General features: G+C 40.3%; 1 protein-coding gene across 1 annotated transcript in view; it reads left to right on the top strand.

The window, feature by feature from the left end:
- Window positions 1–11,571, top strand: part of LOC149434737 (uncharacterized) — a 38,670-nt gene extending 27,099 nt beyond the window's left edge. Inside the window, exon 2 of the mRNA XM_089663446.1 lies at window positions 6,840–11,571. Within this exon, the coding sequence (XP_089519572.1) occupies window positions 7,138–7,698 (561 nt within the window). The 5' untranslated portion in view covers window positions 6,840–7,137 and the 3' untranslated portion in view covers window positions 7,699–11,571. The remainder of the gene's footprint in view (window positions 1–6,839) is intronic.
- Window positions 11,572–22,453: the final 10,882 nt, after the last annotated feature.

Genomic DNA, 22,453 nt, shown 5'->3' with positions numbered 1-22,453 from the left:
CAAATGGGTAGCTATAGAGTCAGTAGATTGTGACCCCTTATCAGTTGCCAATTTACTATGGCTACACTCCAGAGACCATCGCTTACTCCAAAACCCAATTACTCAACATTACCCATATATCTGGGACAGTCTAAAGTTCTGATACACCTTACAGTCACCCCATAACCCACTCATGGCATACCTCCTCCATCCAGGCTTTTATCTGGCAAGGATGCCTCCATCTTCTTTTCATGCTTGTCCTAGAGCTAGTCTAGTTCAACACCAGACTCCTTTATACCCTTCCAAACCCTATGTGACTCCCACAAAATATCTAGACCTGAAAGTTTTAGATATCTTCAGATCAATCACTTTTGTTCCTCCCACTTACACACCAACCCCCTCCCTCCCAGACATGACTAGGTTTGAACACATATGTAAATGTAACCCCCATGTCAGAGGTTTGATTTCCACCTTATATACACAGCTATCAGCTCCACCACCATGGAGACTAACCACAAAACTCTCATGTCCTGGCAAAAAAGAAAAAAATCACACAGGTGCTGCAAACACCTAGCACATTATTCAAGCTTTATTTAAAAAAAAAATTTAAAAGACAAAAAACATCCAAAATATGTACATGGAAAAGCCTAAAAAGCCACAGTGATGGCCCAAACAGATGGCAGCGTCCGACTGGTGGTGCGGTCAGCCTGCTGATGCATTGCGGGGACGTGTCCCTTTCCTCAGAGCTGAAGCCGACAAGAGTTGATGCCCTAATATATATATGTGTGACCAGTGCTGCCTATAGTAAAGACCTCTCCCCTCAGGTACCTGGTCCCTGTCCGGATTGCTACATTCATTCCATCCTAATCCCTGACTTGTTTTCATGGCTGCTCTGAAGCAATTACCAGCCTTCACATTTGGTGGACCTGCCCAGTTGTTCAAACGTATTGGTGCAAAATATTCCATATGCCTACAGTTCTTTATGAAGAAGTTACAGTATATATATCCATCCGGCCACTGCCTCATTTAATAACAAGCCCCAAGAAGTATACCTTATGGCGTGTCTCCAAGCTATGGATGGAAGGAAAGGGATCACCCCACCGGCAAGTGAGAAGAGGGGAGCATGAGTCAGAGCAATTCCAGTGTCAGCCAATACAAGTAACGGAATGGATGCAGTGTGACCAAGCCCAAGTGGGTGTGGAGAAATGCATCAGAGGGCGTGGCTAGAATGGCAGCTGAGGCAGTTCCTCAACACTGGACTGGGGTCGGTTGACCAGTGTCCATTCCTTTACTTGCATAAGGTCCAAGAAGTGACACACTGGCAATTCAAACTACTCCTGTAGGTCACCACCACGGCTTAGCAAACCATAGTAAAGGCTTGGAAATCCCCCCACCTCAATACCACTGAAACTAAGAATAGTGTCACTCGAGCCACGATACATGTCAAAGTAGAAGCCGTCCTATTAGACAGAGTGCATAAAAATGAACAACTATGGCAACCATGGGTTGACCATTTCCTACCCTCAAACTCTGATGAAACCTTACTCTCTTTGTAGTCCTGAGTCCATTAGGTAACCCACTACTCAGTTGCTACTCTATACAGGCACACACCCTCCCCCCTGGGGACCTCCTCTCCTCCCCCCTTATCTGTACCCCTTTCTTCACTACTCTTGCTCTTATCTCTCCATTGCTCTCTTCCTTTTCACCTTTCCTCTCATTAGCTCTTTATCCCTTATGGGGTTTCCCAATTGGGGGAACCTACACTATCGGTTTGAATTTTCAGTGAGGCGGACAGGTCACCCACTCGTCTGCCACTGGTATCTGCATACAGGTTGAAGTGCTAAATCTATACTCCCACTGTGAGAGTACCAGAAATGATATTATAGAGTATATAACATGTTTCAGTCTCTACATTCACTCCTCCCTTGATACTATAGCACTGTTATCTCTTGCTGAAGTTAAAGCAGAGCTCCACCCAAAAGGGGAAGTGCTGCTTTAACTAGTTGCCGACCGCAGGTAGCCAAATGACGACTGCACTGCAGCCGGCCAGTTCTGGGAGGCCGTCATATGATGTCCTCCCAAAACGCGCTCTCCTGCATGCCCCCCGTGATCTCCGTGATTGCTGTGTCCTATGACACGCTGGTCATCGGAAAATGCAATTGCCGGTTCTTGACTGCACTTTCCTCACGCTGTCAGAAAGTACTGCCTGCAGTTGTCAGAGGAGGGAACATCAGGGCACTGGTCAGTGCCCTGAGGATCGGTGCCCAGCAGCGCCACCCACCAGTTCCGTCCACAAGTGCCCAGCAGTGCCGCCAGTCAGTGCCCAGCAGTGCTGCCAGTCAATGCCCAGCAGTGCTGCCTGTCAGTGTCACCTATCAGTGCCGTCCTCATTAGTGCTGCCTATCAGTGCTGCCTATCAGTGCAGCCTCATCAACGCCCATCAGTGAAGGAGAAAAATTACCTGTTTGCAAAATTTTATAATAGAAACAAACTTTTTTGCTTTTTTTCTGTTAATAGCACAAAAAAAATAAAACACCCAGCGGGGAGGAAATACCACCAAAAGAAAGCTCTATTTGTGTCTAAAAAAAAAGATAAAAATGAGTACAATATTGCATGACCGCGCAATTGTCATTTAAAGTGTGGCAACACTGAAAGCTGAAAATTGGCCTGGTAAGGAAGGGGGTATAAGTGCCTGGTAGGCAAGTGGTTAAGGACCCCACTGGCACCTTTTGGGGGGTAACCGAAAATGACAGGTACCTGCTCCCACGTCTGCTGCAATCACCTACATGATCAGAAGCCGAAGTTGTCCTCCCCCCTCCCTCCCTGTAGTCTTCTGGGACACATGAAAGGTCCTAGAAGACTACAGGACCATTCACAAAGCACAGAGATACTCGCACATGCTCAGTGGGCACCCGGATGTGAAGCCGCAAGCTGTCACAGCTGTGTGCCCACACTGAAGATGCCGGCACTGGAAACACAGGGCGGCCGGTGAAACGGGCTGCGGGGAGGACACCACGAGATCGAGGGACAGGTAAGTGCCCGTCTTTTAAAAGTCAGCAGCTACAGTTTTTGTAGCTGCTGACTTTTATTTTTTTTTTTATTTTCACTGGAACTCCACTTTAATGTATGAAGATATTATTTGTACTGTACAAATTACAACCTGTACGTTACCTCTAAGGGTTGTACCCCTTCTGACTTACTGTTGGTGAGTCCTGCAATCACATTGTTATCAGCTCCTTGTAAAACTATTATCTCTTTCCAATAAAATCTATGAACAAGAGAAGATATGGACCCCACAATTCCTCTATACAGGTGAAACTCGAAAAATGAGAATATGGTGCAAAAGTTCATTTATTTCAGTGCAGCAACTGAAAAGGTGAAACGAATATATGAGATAGACTCATTCCATGCAAAGCAAGATAGTTCAAGCCGTGATTTGTCATCATTATGATGATTATGGCTTACAGCTCATGAAAACCCCAAATCCACAATCTCAGAAAATGAGAATATTGTGAAAAGGTGGAATATTCTCGGCTCAAAGTGTCCCACTCTAATCAGCTCATTCAGCCATAACACCTGCAAAGGGTTCCTGAGCCTTTAAATGGTCTCTCAGTCTGGTTCAGTAGGAATCACAATCATATGAAAGACTGCTGACCTGACACCATCACTGACACCCTCCATAAGGAGGGAAAGCCTCAAAAAGGTAATTGCAGAAGAAGTTGGATGTTCCCAAAGTGCTGTATCAAAGCACATTAATAAAAAGTTATGTAGAAGGGAAAAGTGTGGAAGAAAAAGGTGCACAAGCAGCAGGGATGACCACAGCCTGGAGAGGATTGTCAGGAAAAGGCCATTCAAAAGTGTTGGGGACTTTCACAAGGAGTGGACTGAGGCTGGAGTTAGTGCATCAAGAGCCACCACACACAGACGGATCCTGGACATGAACTTCAAATGTCGTATTCCTCTTGTCAAGCCACTCCTGAACAACAAACAACGTCAGAAGCGTCTTACCTGGGCTAAAGAAAAACAGACCTGGTCTGTTGCTCAGTGGTCCAAATCCTCTTTTCTGATGAGACAACTTTTGCATGTCATTTGGAAACCAAGGACCCCGAGTATGGAGGAAGAATGGAGAGGCCCAAGGACCCACGAGTATGGAGGAAGAATGGAAAGGCTCAAAGACCCCGAGTATGGACGAAGAAAGGAAAGGCACAAGGACCCCGAGTATGGAGGAAGAATGGAGAGGCACAAGGACCCCGAGTATGGAGGAAGAATGGAGAGGCCCAAGGACGCTGAGTATGGAGGAAGAATGGAGAGGCCCAAGGACCCCGAGTATGGAAGAATAATGGAGAGGCCCAAGGACCCCGAGTATGGAGGAAGAATGGCGAGGCCCAAGGACCCCGAGTATAGAGGAAGAATGGAGAGGCGCAAGGACCCCGAGTATGGAGGAAGAATGGAGAGGCCCAAGGACCCCGAGTATAGAGGAAGAATGGAGAGGCCCAAGGATCCCGAGTATGGAGGAAGAATGGAGAGGCCCAAGGACCCCGAGTATGGAGGAAGAATGGAGAGGCCCAAGGACCCCGAGTATGGAGGAAGAATGGAGAGGCCCAAGGACCCCGAGTATGGAGGAAGAATGGAGAGGCACAAGGACCCCGAGTATGGAGGAAGAATGGAGAGGCACACACTGCAAGATGCTTGAAGTCCAGTGTGAAGTTTCCACAGTCTGTGTTGATTTGGGGAGCCATGTCATCTGCTGGTGTTGGTCCACTGTGCTTCATTAAGTCCAGGGTCAACGCAGCCATCTACCAGGAGATTTTGGAGCACTTCATGCTTCCTTCTGCAGACGAGCTTTATGGGGATAATGACTTCATTTTCCAGCAGGACTTGGCACCGCCCACACTGCCAAAAGCACCAAAACCTTGTTCAATGACCGTGGGATTACTGTGCTTGGCTGGCCAGCAAACTCGCCTAACCTGAACCCCATAGAGAATCTATGGGGCATTGCCAAGAGAAAGATGAGAGACATGAGATCGAACAATGCAGAAGAGCTGAAGGCCGCTATTGAAGCATCCTGGTCTTCCATAACACCTCAGCAGTGCCATAGGCTGATAGCTTCCATGCCACACCGCATTGAGGCAGTAATTGCTGCAAAAGGGGCCCAAACCAAGTACTGAGTATGCATGCTTCTACTTTTCAGAGGTCCGATATTGTTCTATGTACAATCCTTGTTTTATTGATTGCACGGAATATTCTCATTTTCTGAGATTGTGGATTTGGGGTTTTCATGAGCTGTAAGCCATAATCATCACAATGAAGCTTGAACTATCTTGCTTTGCATGTAATGAGTCTATCTCATATATTAGTTTCACCTTTTAAGTTGCTGCACTGAAATAAATGAACTTTTGCACCATATTCTCATTTTTCGAGTTTCAACTATATACTCCACAATTCTCCCATGTGGACACCTCGTAAGTGGTTCTCCAGTATAGACTCCCAGTTTGGAGAACTCCTTTAGAAGAAGCCATCAGCTAAAATCAAACTCACTACTCTACAGTATGGTGAAGACCAAGGAGGCCTAGCAATACTAAATGTTAGACTTTATTTTATAGCTGCCCAACTTCAACATCTTACCAGCTGCGACTTAGTAGACACATTAGATCCCATCCATTGATTGTTACTTCCATCAGATACATCACTCTCACACTTGTTAAAGGGCTGTAGATGGCACCAGTGGGAAAGGCATGATCTCTCATATATTTATTCCAGTCTTTTGACTCTTACCGAAGACTTATAGAAAGAAATGGGAAACAGAGAAAATAAGAGAGAGTGGTGGGAGGTGATTGTGACCTCCATGCCTCTCATCTCTCTGTCCTCTTCACAGAAACTCAGTCATTTCTTTTGCATAGAGCTTTCAGAACTCCAGCTCAATTGTTCAGCTAGGACAGGAGGGATTTCCCCTTATGACCCCAATTGTAGTGGTGATGTCGGGGATTTGATACATGTTTTGGAGATGTCCAAATTTATTCAAAAAGTGGAACAATATGACCAGTTTTGTAATGTTGGTGTTCAATATTCCTCGGGTGTGCCTCTTGGTGTCAATAGAGGAGGAAATATTTACACCTCCTCCTATTACAAGTCATATAGCAATAGTGAGGCTGCTTGACCACAAAAAGTATCCCGATCTTGGCTATCATCTCAAACTCCCAGCAGACACCAGTGGGTTGAGCAGGTGATCTCCACATTAACATATGAAAAATGAACTCTCCAACATTGTAATTCCCCCAGGAGATGTATGTCTGGCAGAACTGGCTGGATACTCCTTGTTCACTCCTAGTTAGTTCTTCATAGGATTTTAAAATCTTAGCTCTTTTAGCCCCATAGAAGGAGAACGGCCAGTTGTATCCTACTGAATGGTGACTACATGGGGGGCCCATACTTGGGGTATGATCCTGTAGACACGGGCCTCATTGATCGGTGTCAGCTATCTATGTATGTACTGGGGGGAGTTACTTGCTGTGTACAGCTGAATTGTTCTAGGCTGTTTGTTCTTTTCTCTGTTCATTTGTTTATAAAAGGTAAAAGTGACACCATAGACAAAGCAAGTTATTGTTCTGTATGATCTGTAACAGTGCCACAACTGCCTATACGTGAGAATGTATGACTCCATTGTCTGGGCTGAATGTTGGGAATACTGTGCGCACTTAGAAACTTTCTTAATAAAATCTATTTGATTAAAAAAAATACTGTAGATAATGCTGTACATATTCTTTCTATTCATAAGATATATTTAGTAATGAACATTAAAAATAGAAAGTAACTTTATGTAGCCCTTTATATAGAATTCTAACTTTTTTCTTTCTCTACAGGTAGATTGATGAACCAAGTTTTTGGGACATTTTGGTCTTCATGAATACAGCTGAGTCACATGGAAAACAAGACATATGGATGTCTTAATTGACTGAAAGTCTTTACTGCAGTTCATTGGAGGATTCACACGGGATACAAGTCATATCTAAAAGTCATGGTTTGGATCCTCTTCCACATTGATCCAGCAGGAGAAAAGTAATTTCAGTGTTCTGGAAGTGACAATGGCTTTACACTAAAGTCCAACCCCAGTATACATAAGAGGAGTCATTTCAAACTACTTTTTTTGTAGATTTTACAATGGAGAGAAAATATATCACACACCAGAAGGTTCACAATGGAGGGAAGCCACATCAGTGTTCTGAATGTGACAAAACTTTTACACACAAGAGAGACCTTACAGTACACCAAAGAGTTCATACTGGAGAGAAGCCATATCAGTGTTCTGAATGTGATAAAGCTTTTTCACGGACGTCACATCTTATCACACACCAGAGGATTCACACTGGAGAAAAGCCATATCAGTGTTCTGAATGTGGTAAAGCTTTTACTCAGAGGTCAGATCTTATCATACACCAGATTGTTCACACTGGAGAGACGTCATATCAGTGTTCTGAATGTGATAAAGCTTTTACACGGAAGTCACATCTTATCACACACCAGATTGTTCACACTGGAGAGAAGCCATATCAGTGTTCTGAGTGTGACAAAGCTTTTACAAGGAAGTCAAGCCTTATGATACACCAGAGGATTCACACTGGAGAGAAGCCATATCAGTGTTCTGAATGTGATAAAGCTTTTACAGGGAAATCCGATCTTATCAGACACCAGAGGATTCACACTGGAGAGAAGCCATTTTAATGCTCTCAATGTGATAAAACCTTTACAGTTAATGCCGGTCTAATCTATCACCGGAGGATTCACAAATTTCAGCATAGACTATATTCTGGAAGAAAAGTGATATTAAAGAAGTTTCAGGTGTCACAAGTTAGTTTCACATCCCCAATGTCATCCCACAAGCTAAAGAAGAAGGGAAAAGATAAAATGTTACCTTAAAAGAAACAAACTAAAATCTGAGCAAACTGGAATGTAATGATTGGATGAACTGAGTTTAGTGCTTATGTCCATCAATACACAACTAGAAGGGATTTGAATATTTTATCTTTGACAATTGCTTTAAGATAAGCATCAATAACTGAACAGCTTCCCTCATGATTCTCATCTTTATCTGTTTTATGGAACTTTGAATGAACATGTAATGCATTTTCATGATTCACCAACTGAGTTGTGTTTCCAAGCATTTTCTTCATTTCTGTATCCTGAGGTAATACAAGACCAGCACTGCCTCAGTACCAGAGACTAGGATGGGGTCCAATTGTATCTTACCAAGTCTCTGAAGCCTCAGTGGGAGAGTCCATTCCAGGTTCTTTTGACTATTGATACATGATCAGCCAGGCTTGAGGTCTCCACGTAAGCCCACCTTGTCCACTCCTCCCAATACATGTTCCATCTCCTCTCCCATTATCAATGACTTCTTTCCACATTTCATCTCCTCTCATAGGCGACAACTTTACAGGCAGGTCTGTGTCTGTGACACCAGCTAGAAAGAAGTCTGTTCAGTGAGAAAACAACATCCCAAGCTGATGCAGGCCTTCCAATACTGAGTTACTGCTGATTTAGGGGATGTATTCAGCAGTAAAACGTAAGCCCAGCTGGCCACTTGTGTTCCATGTGGTTCTGCCAAATGGGATTCCATCAGGTGAAGATCAGAAATCCTTGTTCCATGTTTTCTCTTTCCAGCTATTACTCCTCTCCATAGACTAATCACACAATACAACTGCCAGAGATCTGAACTTACAAAGTGCTGAGTGTGCGGTCATATTCCTACCACTTCTTCCGGGGGACTGACATTCCTCTGATTGGGGTTCACAATAATCACTCTGAGTGCACACATCTCTTTTTGGTGGAAAGTTTGTAAAGAAAACTTCTTCTCCCTGGAAATATTACAACGTTGGCACCAAAGTGTAACTATGGGCAAAATCACTAATGACATTAATAATGAAATCTGTCATTAGCAGAGCAGGCTTTGTTTTTCCAAGTCTCCTATTGTATTATTTTTTTTTGTACCTCCCAGTAGATTGTTTGTTTTTTACTACTTCCTGTAGAAGGCCAAGTCTTTTGGGAAAAATGGCAGTTGGAGGGGTTGGGGCAAATCCTATAACACTGCTGGGGGTGCTCACAACTGTCAGTTGTCATTCATATGGGGGGTTGGACCTTATAGAGAACCTGTTGCTGTAACTGCTGTAGAAGCGTTAGCTGAAGTTGGGCTTTACTTGTTGTGTGTCTTACTTATAATCTATCTAAGACTTCCCTGTACAGGGTGACAACGCTGCTGTGTAATGTTCCTGCAGAATGGTCAGGGTTGTCACCCTGTTACAGAAGGTGGGAAAATAACAGATCTACAGACAGGACCAACAGCTGATACAACTATGTTGCAGAGGGAACTCTGGGAATGCTAATGACAGATTGCATTACACATTCAGTTAGCAGACTTCCTGCTGTTGGTCTGATGTTTGAATTGTGTTCTGATATTTACTGTCCTGCTGTAAAAGGTGTAAATGATCGCCCGCATGTTTCCTGTAGTAGCAGGGACTACAAACTCATATCAGGAATAGTAGGATGGGTACCTACCCGAGGGGGTCACCTTTTTGGATTTGGGGGAAACATTTCACATAGTTTCTTTCCATTAATGACACCGACAAGGGGAGTCTCACTTCACTAACAATAGGAGAGCCAATCACAGGCCAGTAATATTTCATGGTGTCTCAATGTATTGCAGAATGTTTATTCCCCATTGGTCCAATGGATTCCTAGTCCTTCCATATACATTGCTTCTTGTGTGGAAGGAGCGCCCTAAAATGGCTTCCCTTCAATTCCACCCATAGCTGTACTTTAGGTGATGTTGCCCCTCCCCCATATCTGTAAGGGAAAGCCTCAATTTCTCCCAATCCTCCTCTGGCCTTCCAGTGAGAAGAAACATTTTCTCTGGAGTGGAGATGTTTTATGCAGTGAGCCCTTCATAGACGGGATGGGGAATCTAAGTAATCTAAGATAAGTAAGATGAACCGGTGTACTGGAGTCATGGATCAGATAACCAATGACACCATTGATGGTATAGCAGAGCCGACAGCAGAAGTGGCTCCATCACCTAAGGTGGTGTCACAGAACTGCATGGCGGCTGACTATCTCTCGGAAGATCAAGGCAGAGTCTACAAACTGGTGTCAGAGAGTGTTGTACATTTATATTAGATCATGAGGATCTCAGAAGGAGATATCTACACAAGGTAAAGGAGTTCCAACAGTCACCTGGGTGGGGGGAAGTGGGATCCATTTTCTTGGATGGGTTTAGCTGGAACTTGGTTGAGTAATATGGTGGCTTTGCTTCTTAGGCCATTAGTTCCTACTATAGATTTGATGATAATTGTATACATTGTTGCTGTTGTGTGTTTTGCTGCCAGTTGATTTTGCTTGTTTATGCACATGATTACATTCACATTGTTAGGCCAGAAGATTATTTAAAACCCCAAAAACTTTTTCCTATTTTCTGAAAGCAGAGACCATGGAGAATAAAATGGTGGTGGTTTTTATAACACAATATTAGCACAGCTGTCTATGAAATGCATATTTTCAGTAAAAAAACCCAATACCGATAATTCCAGTGCAGACAAACACATTATATGACCCAATTTCATGAAATATGAAAGATGAGGTTGACATCAAGTATATAGATACCAAACATGTCAAACTTAAAAAATGTCATGTGCTTGTGAAATGGTGACAAACTTCAGTACCAGAAATTGTCCATAGGTGACGCTTTAAAAGCCTTTACAGGTCATCAGTTTATATAGTGAACCATGAATGATGGCCCTAGAGTTATTCCTCTCCCTCTGGTGTGTGCAGAGATATGTACAATGTGTAGTGTGATTGATGTTTTCCTACATAACCGCACCCAACCCTTGCAATTTCTCATTTATACGGGAACTGGAGGCTTTGAAATGTGTTTTGTGTGTTTTTTCATTTTCAGTGTGTTACTTTACACTTTTCTTTCTCTGAACTTTATTATTGCCATATAGGGGGTTAATAGCCTCGCATGTGATAACATATTGCTGGTCACAGATCCTCTTTAAAGAAACACAAGAGGTCTATCAGACCCCTAATGTCACCTCTGGACCCCAAAATAGATGGTCAAGCACAGATCATGTTTGATCAGCTCCTTGAAGACACAAATGTACATCTGCCAAATCTGTATCTGAGTAGACCATAGAAGCAGCATTAGAAAGAAATGTGAGCATGGCTTCAGTCAGGCGATGGTCCTGGTGGTCATGGTCTTGTTCTCCTTCAGGTCCTCTCACCTTGTAGATGGTGACATGGACTTGTTGTGTGGGAATGAGCAGGAGGGGCTCGGGGTTCTCTTGTACCCTATCAGCTTGTTATGGATAAAAGATGAAAGTGTCTTCTGGGAAGTTACAGGGATTTGGATGTTTAGAGGGTTACATAAGTGGGCAGGGTTGGTATTAATGAGGGGTGTGTCATATGTTAATCAGTTTCTTAGTATAGATGATATAAATGGTATAAATAGATCCTTGAAATGTAAACAATCTATCTCTTTCCTTCCGTTGTTAAAGTGTCACATATATATGATGAATAAAGTTGGGTGATATTTTCACCGCACAATACCGTGGTCTGGGTTCTTCTACAACACATCCCCCCAAAAATGTCCTCTTCCAGTTCTAGGAGTCTGGTGGAATGGGACACAAGCTGATGGTATCTCTTAGGCCCCTTGTACATGGGGGGTCCGGCCCCTGTGGGTGCAATGCTGGCATTATAATACACCTGGTAGGCACAGGTACAGCGTCCAGCCCCGCTGCCTGCAGCCTGTCAAAGTCTACACTAAAGCTGGACGGGGCTCAATGCTGCACCACGTTTACCTCGTGTTTATGGAGAAATGGCCGCCATCCTGATCAGACAAAGCATAGAGCAGATGTAGGCCGGTGCAGTCTGCTTCTTCCCCTGTAGGTGGCTCTCAACCAGAGTGACATCCCAGCCTGGAGAGGAAGTTGGGGGACACTTGGCTTCTCTGTGGTTTCCCGGTTCCTGCAGACGGCGTGGAATGAAGGGGTCCATGGAGTCCTGGGGACATTTTTACATATTTTTTTTATTTCTTGTTTACACCTTTTAAAAATCATTTATTCCTGAAGATCACTGAACCCCAAATCTGATGTATTCTTTGATAGCAGACACCCTATATAATACAATGTTGGGAGTTGTCATTTTCTATGTTACATGATATTAGCACAACAGTTTATGAAAGGCAACATTTCAGGAACAATATAGTAACGTTTATTTCTGAGCACATAAATGCAATTCATGACCTATTTTCTGGTGAAATATAAAAGATGAGGTTGTGCCGAGGAAATCGGATTCCCAACATGTCAAGCCGTAACACTGTGTGCACTTGGAACGCTTTAATAGCCCCTCCAGGTCATCAGTATAGAGTTACACAGGAGCACTGGTGCTCCAATCATTGCTCTCCCTCCGGCGTGTGCGCTGATATGTAACGTGTGTGGATCACTGTGTTCCTATGTAGGCGCCCCAATGTGCGTGTTTTTGTAGGTGTGTGTCGGTTGAGGAGGGGCTCTAACATTTTTACATTATTAAAAAAAATGTGTCTCTTTCTGTGCTTAAAACCTTATTTATTTTGTCCATAACTTGTATTGCTATCATGTAGCAATAGCCTCCTATATGATGGCATATAGGTGACAGGTTCTCTTTATGGAGACTCCTGGGGTATATTAGACTGTAGATGTCTCCTGTCTACTCCATTGCAGATGATGGAACACAGACCACCTTCCATCAGCTGCTTCCCCCGGCACTGATCCCGGAGATTGACAGCTCCAGTCCAGGAAGTGATGTCATCCACGTCATGCATGTCACTTCCTGGTCTGTGTACAGGAGGTCCACTGAGCTCCCGCCACCCTTCCCAGTGACACCCACCATGACAGGACCATGCTCTGCTGTCCGGTGGCGGGGTCATGGCACATTGCAGCAATGTTCATGGAAGTAACAGGCGGATTCACAGCCATTTGTATCACTTCCACATGAAATCAGACTTTACTAAAGTCCTCACACTCCCGGCTGTATAGTGGTGGGGAATGTGCAAAAACTAACAAATCTGTAGCATTGTTAAAAATCCAAATCCCCAGCAAGTGGCTGCAGCTTCATATTTTACCACCCCCCTATCCTGGCACCCTAAGATGGTTGCCTAAGCCTCCTTAAGGTGGTCATTGTGGTGTCCTCATACTGGGGAGAAGTAGCAGAATGTGTTTTGGGTGTAATTCCACATCTCCCCAAGGCGTGTGCCAGAAATAGCTCATTAAATTACATTTTGTTTTTCATTTTCCAATAACTTATGGCAAAAACTGTAAATGTTCCATGGACACAACATGCCTCTCAGCACATACCTTGGGATGTATCCTTCCCATAAAGGGGACATTTGGGGATGTTTGTAAGGTCCGGGCATTTTACTGCCTCAAGAAATGTGATCGGCAGTCAGAAAGTAACAGCGACGTAAAAGCTGCATAAATTCCATTCTATATCCCATAGTTTGTAACTTCACACAAACCAATCAATATCCACGGATTCAGCTATGCTTCTACCAAAGACACGGAGCAGAATACACGTTGTACTACATGTATGAAGAAATCTGATTTTATGGGATATGTTTTATAACAAAGTAGAAGATATCATTTAATCCAATCTGAAAATCAGTGTTGCTCTCTCTCATACACGCCGTATTCATGTACATATATACATATAAAATATACAATAAAAGTCCTTATAATTGGAACAGTTAATTTAAATATTGTGCTTGAATAAATGTGTTTGATATAGAATGTGCTCCAGAAGCCTGCAGTGCTCCCCCGTGAAATCTGCACCTCCACCTATGGATAAGGATGGCCGCTCACCTCATAGTATGGACCTATAAACTATTATAGGTCAACCAAGCAAAAGGATTCCATGAAAAATATCATTTGTAATAAAAAATAAACCCCCAGTGCTGATCAAATACCACCAAAGAAAGCTCTATTTGTGTGCAAAATGATATCAATTTAATTTGTGTGCAGTGTTGCATGACCGCACAATTGCCAGTGCTGAATGGCAAAAAATACCCCGGTCATGAAGGGGGTAAAACTTTCCGGAGCTGAAGTAGAAATAAATAAATCTTGCTTTCATCGTACAGTATGGTTTCATTTTCTTGGACTGCATTTCTTCTGAGCTCCAGAAGGTGGTGATCACACAATTACAGAGACAGGAAATCTCTATGGAAGACAGGAAGTGATGTCGGGCAAAGACAGGAAGTGATGTCGGGCACAGACAGGAAGTGATGTAAGGCACAGTGTTAGAAATCAAAATTATGATTCGGCACTTATATTGATGGCAAGCTTGCAAATTATTTGGTTTTTATGATTAATCATAATTAATATTAATATGTTTGAATAGACGCCTGAAGCCAATAGTATTACAATTCTTCAATTATAGCTGAGACCAAAAGATATATAAGTTAGGCTGAGACAGTAAATATGGGTAAGTTAGCTAGACCAGCTAAACCAGCTGAAGACTATATTTAGGCATAGCTGGTTAGAAGTCTCTAGTAATATGTCAAGGGTATTAGGAGGACTCATTATAGATGTACTATTACATTATGTATTTTAATAGTATCTGTGTGTATTTAGTATACGTTTCTAATATTGATACATATATAGATTAGTGATTATACATTGATATGTTCTTAAGCTATATTATTCTTTAAATATGAATAGCTGAGGTTACATCATCGGCTTATAATATTATGTACATCAGCATCCATATGTTCCTGTCCATCAAAACCATTATGTGAGTGTCGTCCCCTCCCTTCTATGCCATACAAGGTATTAAGAATCTCTCGTTATGACACACTCATTCTGCATAAAAAGGTCCATAAGGGACAGAGGAGGGGAGACACTCACACACTAACACTGACACTTTGACATACACGCACACACACGTATGAGAAGCTGGAACAGGTGCTTACTGAAGACAAGATCATCATTTCCGTCTATTTCTGGTTTCTTCCCAAAAAGACATGAGAAGGACAAGGAGAACATGAAAGACAGAACAGCACATGGCCGGACTTCAATAACTAAAAATGGTGACTTTTTCTTTAAACTTCAGCTCGATATTTCTACAGTAGTTTTATCTACATGGAACTGTTCATGATACGCTTTACATTGTTATTTTACACCATTGTGTGATAGAATAAAATCACACTTTATTTTTTATTTCAACGGCTCTTTCATTCATAATCGCCTCAAGACACTAAAAGAAGTATTGTATGTGTCTAAAATCCAACATTTTGGTGAGCCAGCCTCCGCCGAAGTTTTTTCTCCGGTTTTCCATTCCTTGATAAGGGGGAGAACGCACAATTCTGTGATTGTCAAGTCTGGGAAAAGCGCGGTGAAAAGAACCTAGCAGAAAAGGCGATTAAACAGACGTGGACGAGAGGTCCAGTGACTGAGCCGGGTAAAACGAGAAAATCTTTTGATTTCAGTGAGTAACAATTATGGAATTTATTGATGACTTAGTTAATGAAAGCAAGCTAGAGTTTAAAGATGTTTCTTTATATCCTGAAGACGGTCAGCTATGGCACTATATGTATAATGAATGTTTACAGGCCAATATTCAGATAGATAAATCTAGATTTACTGTGCACAGACAGCGTAAAAAGATATCTAACATCTTAAATTTAGTAAGAATATGCAACAAAATGTTGAATTTTGAATGTTGATTTACCTGTTAAAAAAGCTTGTACATTAAAACAGACAGAATGTAGTACTGTACAGAATACAGAAATACATGAAAATGTGTCTCAAGATGCTCTTAGTTTCCCAAACTGTGACATTTTTTGTAATTCTATAGAAAATCTTGAGGAACAAATTGATTCAAAGACAAATCTTTTGTTAAGACTGCAGAATGACAGTAAACAGGTTGCCATGATAAACACAGATGACAAACAGAGTGATTCAAGATCAGAGCCACGGCTGTCCGATATCTCTGAAAGTTTGGATATTGACTCTGATGACGAAACACAAAGTAAACATAAAGAATTGTTATGTAAAACTGCAAAACTTAAGTTGCAAATACATAATCAATTAATGAAAGTTTTAAAAGACATCCCTGCTTATGATTCAGATAAAGATATATACAGCAACATGGAAATGTATGAAATGAATGTCAAATGCCATCAGCTTCCAAATCATGAAATAAATTATTTATTTCCGATGTGGCTACCAATTAAATTTATGTCTCGAATTAAAAATTCTGTTATTAACGATAAATATCAGAAAAAACATAGTGACGCGACAGACAGACTGCGACAATTGCTGTTATGTTCAACAGGTGAAGACGTACCTTCTGTAGAAATGCTAGACTTACTTCAGACTACTGCTGACGAAGACCCTTTTGAGTTTAAAAATACGTTTTCCAAAGCATATAAAATTATATTTGGAGTAGAAAATGAGGAAGACTCAGCTATGATCAAAGCTTTTGTAAAGAAATTCACGTATTTAGACCCAGTAACCATTGTCATAGCAGAGGAAAAACAAAATCTGAATGACATAGTAAGTTTCATTGACAAAATCCGGAGAAAATTGAAAAACAGCAATCTCAATTACGAGGTAGCTGTGATTCAAAGTGGCAAAAATAGTCAGACAGCAGCCATGCCAGGAACCACAAGTCCCAGTAAGAATGACAACGACAGATGCAAGCAAGCGAGCCATAATGAGTATACCACATGCTTTCACTGTCATAAACAAGGTCATATCAGACGGCATTGTTGGAAGTTTAAACTTGACTCACAAATAAAGAAAATGGAAATAAAAAGTGAAAAAGCAGCTTTTGTACAACCTGCTGTGTTGTGTAATGATAAAAGTTTAACTGAATTGCCTTATGCCTCAACAGTTACACAGATTCATACTTTGACTAACAACAACTGTTCTGACAACATGGTGAGAAGGGCTGTCACTGACACAAATGGTTTATTACCAGTTCCAAAAATAGAATCACGTCCACATTCATCCCCGATATCGTTAGAATGTGTCGCTCCAATTGTATTGGATGACAATGGAAGACCATTTATACAAGGATTACTAAATGGTAAAAAGATTACATTTCTGATTGACAGCGGATCTGAGATTAGTCTTACCAGAGAAAACATACCTGTGAAACCAAATTCACCCATGTGTAATATAAAAGGTTTTATTAATACAGGTCATTCCACTGCTAGACAGGTGCCTAATGTAACATTTGAAGTACCTGGGCTAGTGAAAACTAACATTGATATTTGGTATAGTAATGCCACCGAGAATATTCTTGGCATTGATTTTATCAATAAGCAGAAGTGGATTATTGATATTATGACCAAAGTTATTTGGAGGAATCCATCTAGGCCCAAATCAATGTTAATGGATCCTTCTATATACAGTGATGTTGGTTTCAACTCTAAAATGTCTACAGCACAAAAATGGCCTGATACTGATGGTAATTGTGCTTTAAAAGAATTGGTACAACGTTTTCCAAGTTTGTGGTCAAAGTTTAAAAATGACATCGGAACATTGAAAGATACAGAATTGAATATTGAGGGAAAAGATCCTATACCCCTTAATCAGTATGAGTTACCACAAGAATCAATAGGACCACTTTCTGCCATTATTCAAGAGTTTGTACAACTTGGCATTTTAAAGAAAACACAATCAGTGGTAAATAACTGTATTTGGCCTATCAAAAATGCTGACAATTCATATTCTTTGTCAGTTGATTTCAGGACACTGAAGAAACATATCACAAATAACAAAGCAGTTGTTCCTGATCATTCTAATATCAGGTTACATTTAAAGGCCGAATCCAAAGTGTTTTCTGTTTTGGAAATCGATAACAGTAATTTTTCGATCCCCTTAGCTAAAAGTTGTCAATACAAGTTAGCTTTTAAGTTTCAGAAAGAGACCTATGCATTCACTCGATCAGTAGCTGGTTTAGACATCAGTGATGGTGTAGTCCATGAATCCATAGCAAAAATTCTATCAACATTTTCAAGGCCAGAAGCAATTTTTCAGCAGGTAAATACAATTATGCTGAGTACGCAGAATGTTAACCACTTGCCGACCAGCCGTTGTATATAAACGGCCGGACGGTGGCACTGCAGGGTCGGGTGGCCGTCAATAAACGGCCTCCCCGCACCCTGCTTGTGCGCGCTCCCTGGGAGCGCGCAGCACCGCGATCCGGTGCCCGCTGTGTCCTCCGAACACAGTGAAACACCGATCGTCGGACGGGACCTCTGTACGAGGTCCCGATCATGTGATCACTGATTGGCCAATCAGTGATCACATGCAAAGTAGTAAGCAAGATGTCACTTGTGACATCATTGCTTACTACGTGTGAAATCTGTGAATGATCACAGAGGTCACATGGTACAAGGCTATTCATAACAGCCTTGTACCATATGACAAGCTGTGACCAATCACAGCTCACTCAGTTCTTCTCAATGAGTGCATGAATGCACACAGAGAGAAAGAGAAATGATTGCTTTTACATCCTATATGGGTGTAAAAGCAATCAGTGTAAAAAAAAAAAAAAAAATCTTCATCACCCCTCACAAGTAGTACAGTGTCACCATGGTGACACTGTACTGCTAGGGTGACAGTATGTAAAAAATAAAAATAAAAATAAAAAATAATAATATAAAAAAAAAATAAAAATGTAAAAAAAAATGTTTAAAAATTATAATTTTTGCTTATAAACTAATTTTGGATTTTTTTTTTTTTTACTAAAAAGATAACGGAATAAATTTTGGCTAAGATTTATGATGAAATATTATTTATTTGCAAAATTTTATTAAAAAAACACTTTTTTTCAAAATTTTTGGACATTTCATTTACATAGCAAACAAAATACAAATCCCAGTGGTGAATAAATACCACCAAAATAAAGCTTTACCTATCTCAAAAAAATGGTAAAAAATGCATTTGGGTACAGTGTTGCATGACCGCGCAATTGTCATTCAAAGTGTGATAGCGCTAAAAGCTGAAAATTGCCCTGGTCAGGAAGGGGGTAAAAGTGTCCGGTCTGGAAGTGGTTAATGAACATATTACTCTTTTGTCTGAGTTATTTATGTTTTTACAGGATGCAGGCCTAAAATTAAACCCGGACAGAGTTCAGCTGATGACAAGTCAGGTGAAATGCTTTCACATGCAGATTAGTCAAGGAAAGAGACAATTATTACAAGAAACAGTCAGAGCTATCACTGCCTTTCCAGTTCCTACAACTCATAAAGCATTGCAACAATTTTTGAAAGACATAAACCATTGTAAAGAGTTTATACATGGTTTCGCAGAGAAAGTTAAGCCATTATATCATCTTTTGAAGAGTACAAATAACTTAGTTGACCAATGGGGTCCAAATGAGAATAATGCTTTAAAAGTGTTGAAAAAGGATTTGCAGAATGCGCCAGCATTAGGTACTATTGAGATTTGTTCCAATGCTCCTTTTGTTGTGAAAACTCATGTATCTGATAATGCTATTTCAGTAACTTTGTCTCAATTAAAAGAAGGTAATGAGAGACTAATTAGTTACTTCTCCAGAGATTTATCACCATTGGAAAGAACTTTTACATCAGAGGCACAACAACTGTTGAGTTTCTTTTATGCAATCAAAGCTTCAGAAAGCACAGTGAAGTCACATAGTATCATATTACAGTCTCCTGACAGTCCACTAAGAAGAATTCTTGAGGAAGATACATTCAGAGAATGTGGTGAAAGGTATCCTCAGTGGATAAGAGCACTGTTAGCCAAACACATTGTGATAGGTACAGCTGTATCAGACAAGTCTCTACCTCACATTAACAGCAACACATGTATTACTGAAGAACACTCTAACACCAGAATAATGACATCAGCACAGAAAACAGCTACGCATATTTCTAATATTATAGGGATGAGAACAAAGGCATAAACCTTTGTCATCTCTGGGGTGATACAAAACCTTTCTTTGTTTAGTAAAACGGGGTTTTGTGGTCATGACCTATGATGAAATATTGCGTCCTGTCATACCTAAATATCACACTACTTTTGTATTCTAGTTTAGGTCATTTTAGACAGGATTAGGACAGTATTTTGATTGATATATAGAAGTTTTCTGTAAAAGGAAATAGGAAGTAATGTTACTTCACAATATGTGTTCCAACCTCATAAACTGATTGTTCCATAATCTTTCATATTTGTTGAAAAAAGGTGTAAGAATAATGTAATGTTTGTGCCAAAGTAACAATACTGCATTTCTTTACAGAAATGGCATCTAAAATCAAATATGAAGCGTAACAATCTCCTACAAGCCAACGTGAAGGAATTCAGACGTTAAAGAAGAGATCTTCATATGGGAAGAAGATTGAACAAGAGCTTAATACTTCACACTTGTGACTGATTTATCACGTTCAACAAAAATGTTTCTACTTTACAGAACTTAAAGAAGATATTATATAGACATTGCATGAAGAAAAGATTCATCAAGAGGAAATCTATTTATTATTAGTGATAACATCATTTATTATTGAAAATATTGTTATAGGTCACATATACATTTTAATGATCCTTTTATTCTGATACTTACATCCATATTGGGATTATATTAATATTATTATTATTTTTTATTTTTTACATATTCATATGCTGAATATTTTTTAGCTAATACTTCACAGACTTATTCCAGTTAATAGAATACCTTTTGTTAAAAGGTTAAGAAACATATTACTCTTGTATGAGCAATAGAAACTTATGACACATTTTAGAGTGGAAAGTATATTTCCGGAGAGTTAAAATATTATTCAAATATGGAAATATACTACATTAATTATTATTACATCATTTAATTATTATTATTATATTATTATCATATATCATTTAAAATTAACATTATGATTAAGAATTTTTATAGTAAGAAAAACTGAAGATAAGGTATAGAGTTTTGAAGGAAAGTTATTTTTGGTTGGTCCAGTTATGAAGAATATGTACGATCATTTGGAATAAGGCAGTGTGTATGGGCCATGAATGAAGTGTGAATTGGTTAAAAATTAATTATGGACTAATCATAGTAAGGGGGATTTATTAGAAATCAAAATTATGATTCGGCACTTATATTGATGGCAAGCTTGCAAAATATTTGGTTTTTATGATTAATCATAATTAATATTAATATGTGTGAATGGTCTTTTGACAAATGGTAGTATTACAATTCTTCAGACATAACTGAGACTGAAAAATAGGAATAAGTTAAGCTGAGACAGTATATATGGGTAAGTTAGCTGAGACAGTAAATATGGGTAAGTTAGCTGAGACAGTAAATATGGGTAAGTTAGCTGAGACAGTAAATATGGGTAAGTTAGCTGAGACAGTAAATACGGGTAAGTTAGCTGAGACAGTAAATACGGGTAAGCTAAGCTGAGGCAGTAAATACGGGTAAGTTAAGCTGAGGCAGTAAATATGGGTAAGTTAGCTGAGACAGTAAATATGGGTAAGTTAGCTGAGACAGTAAATATGGGTAAGTTAGCTGAGACAGTAAATATGGGTAAGTTAAGCTGAGGCAGTAAATATGGGTAAGTTAGCTGAGACAGTAAATATGGGTAAGTTAGCTGAGACAGTAAATATGGGTAAGTTAGCTGAGACAGTAAATATGGGTAAGTTAGCTAGACCAGCTAAACCAGCTGAAGACTATATTTAGGCATAGCTGGTTAGAACTCTCTAGTATATGTCAAGGGTATTAGGAGGACTCATTATAGATGTACTATTACATTATGTATTTTTATAGTATCTGTGTGTATTTAGTATACGTTTCTAATATTGATACATATATAGATTAGTGATTATACATTGAAGTTATATTATCATTTAAATATGAATATCTGAGGTTACATCATCGGCTTACAATATTATGTACATCAGCATCCATATGTTCCTGTCCATCAAAACCATTCTGTGAGTGTCGTCCCCTCCCTTCTATGCCATACAAGGTATTACGAATCTCTCGCTATGACACACTCATTCTGCATATAAGGGACAGAGGACGGGAGCTCACACACACGCTAACACCGACACTCTGACACATACACATACATGTCTAGGACGTTCTGAGAAAACAACAGGTGCGTGCTGCAAGACAAATATCATCACTTCCATCTATTTCCGGCTTCTTCACAAAGTCTCGAAGGACAAGTAGAGCATGAGAAGGACAAGAACATGAAGGACAGAACGGCACATGGCCGGACTTCAATAACTAAAAATGGTGACTTTTTCTTTAAACTTCAGCTTGATATTTCTACAGTAGTTTTATCTACATGGAACTGTTCATGATACGCTTTACATTGTTATTTTACACCATTGTGTGATAGAATAAAATCACACTTTATTTTTATTTTGACGGCTCTTTCATTCATAATCGCCTCAAGACACTAAAAGAAGTATTATATGTGTCTAAA

This window comes from Staurois parvus, unplaced genomic scaffold, assembly GCF_062004578.1.
Source record: "Staurois parvus isolate SC_StPar_1 unplaced genomic scaffold, SC_StPar_1.0 ptg001689l, whole genome shotgun sequence".
Taxonomy (NCBI): Eukaryota; Metazoa; Chordata; class Amphibia; order Anura; family Ranidae; genus Staurois; species Staurois parvus.
This window is presented reverse-complemented; position numbering and strand designations above follow the sequence as displayed.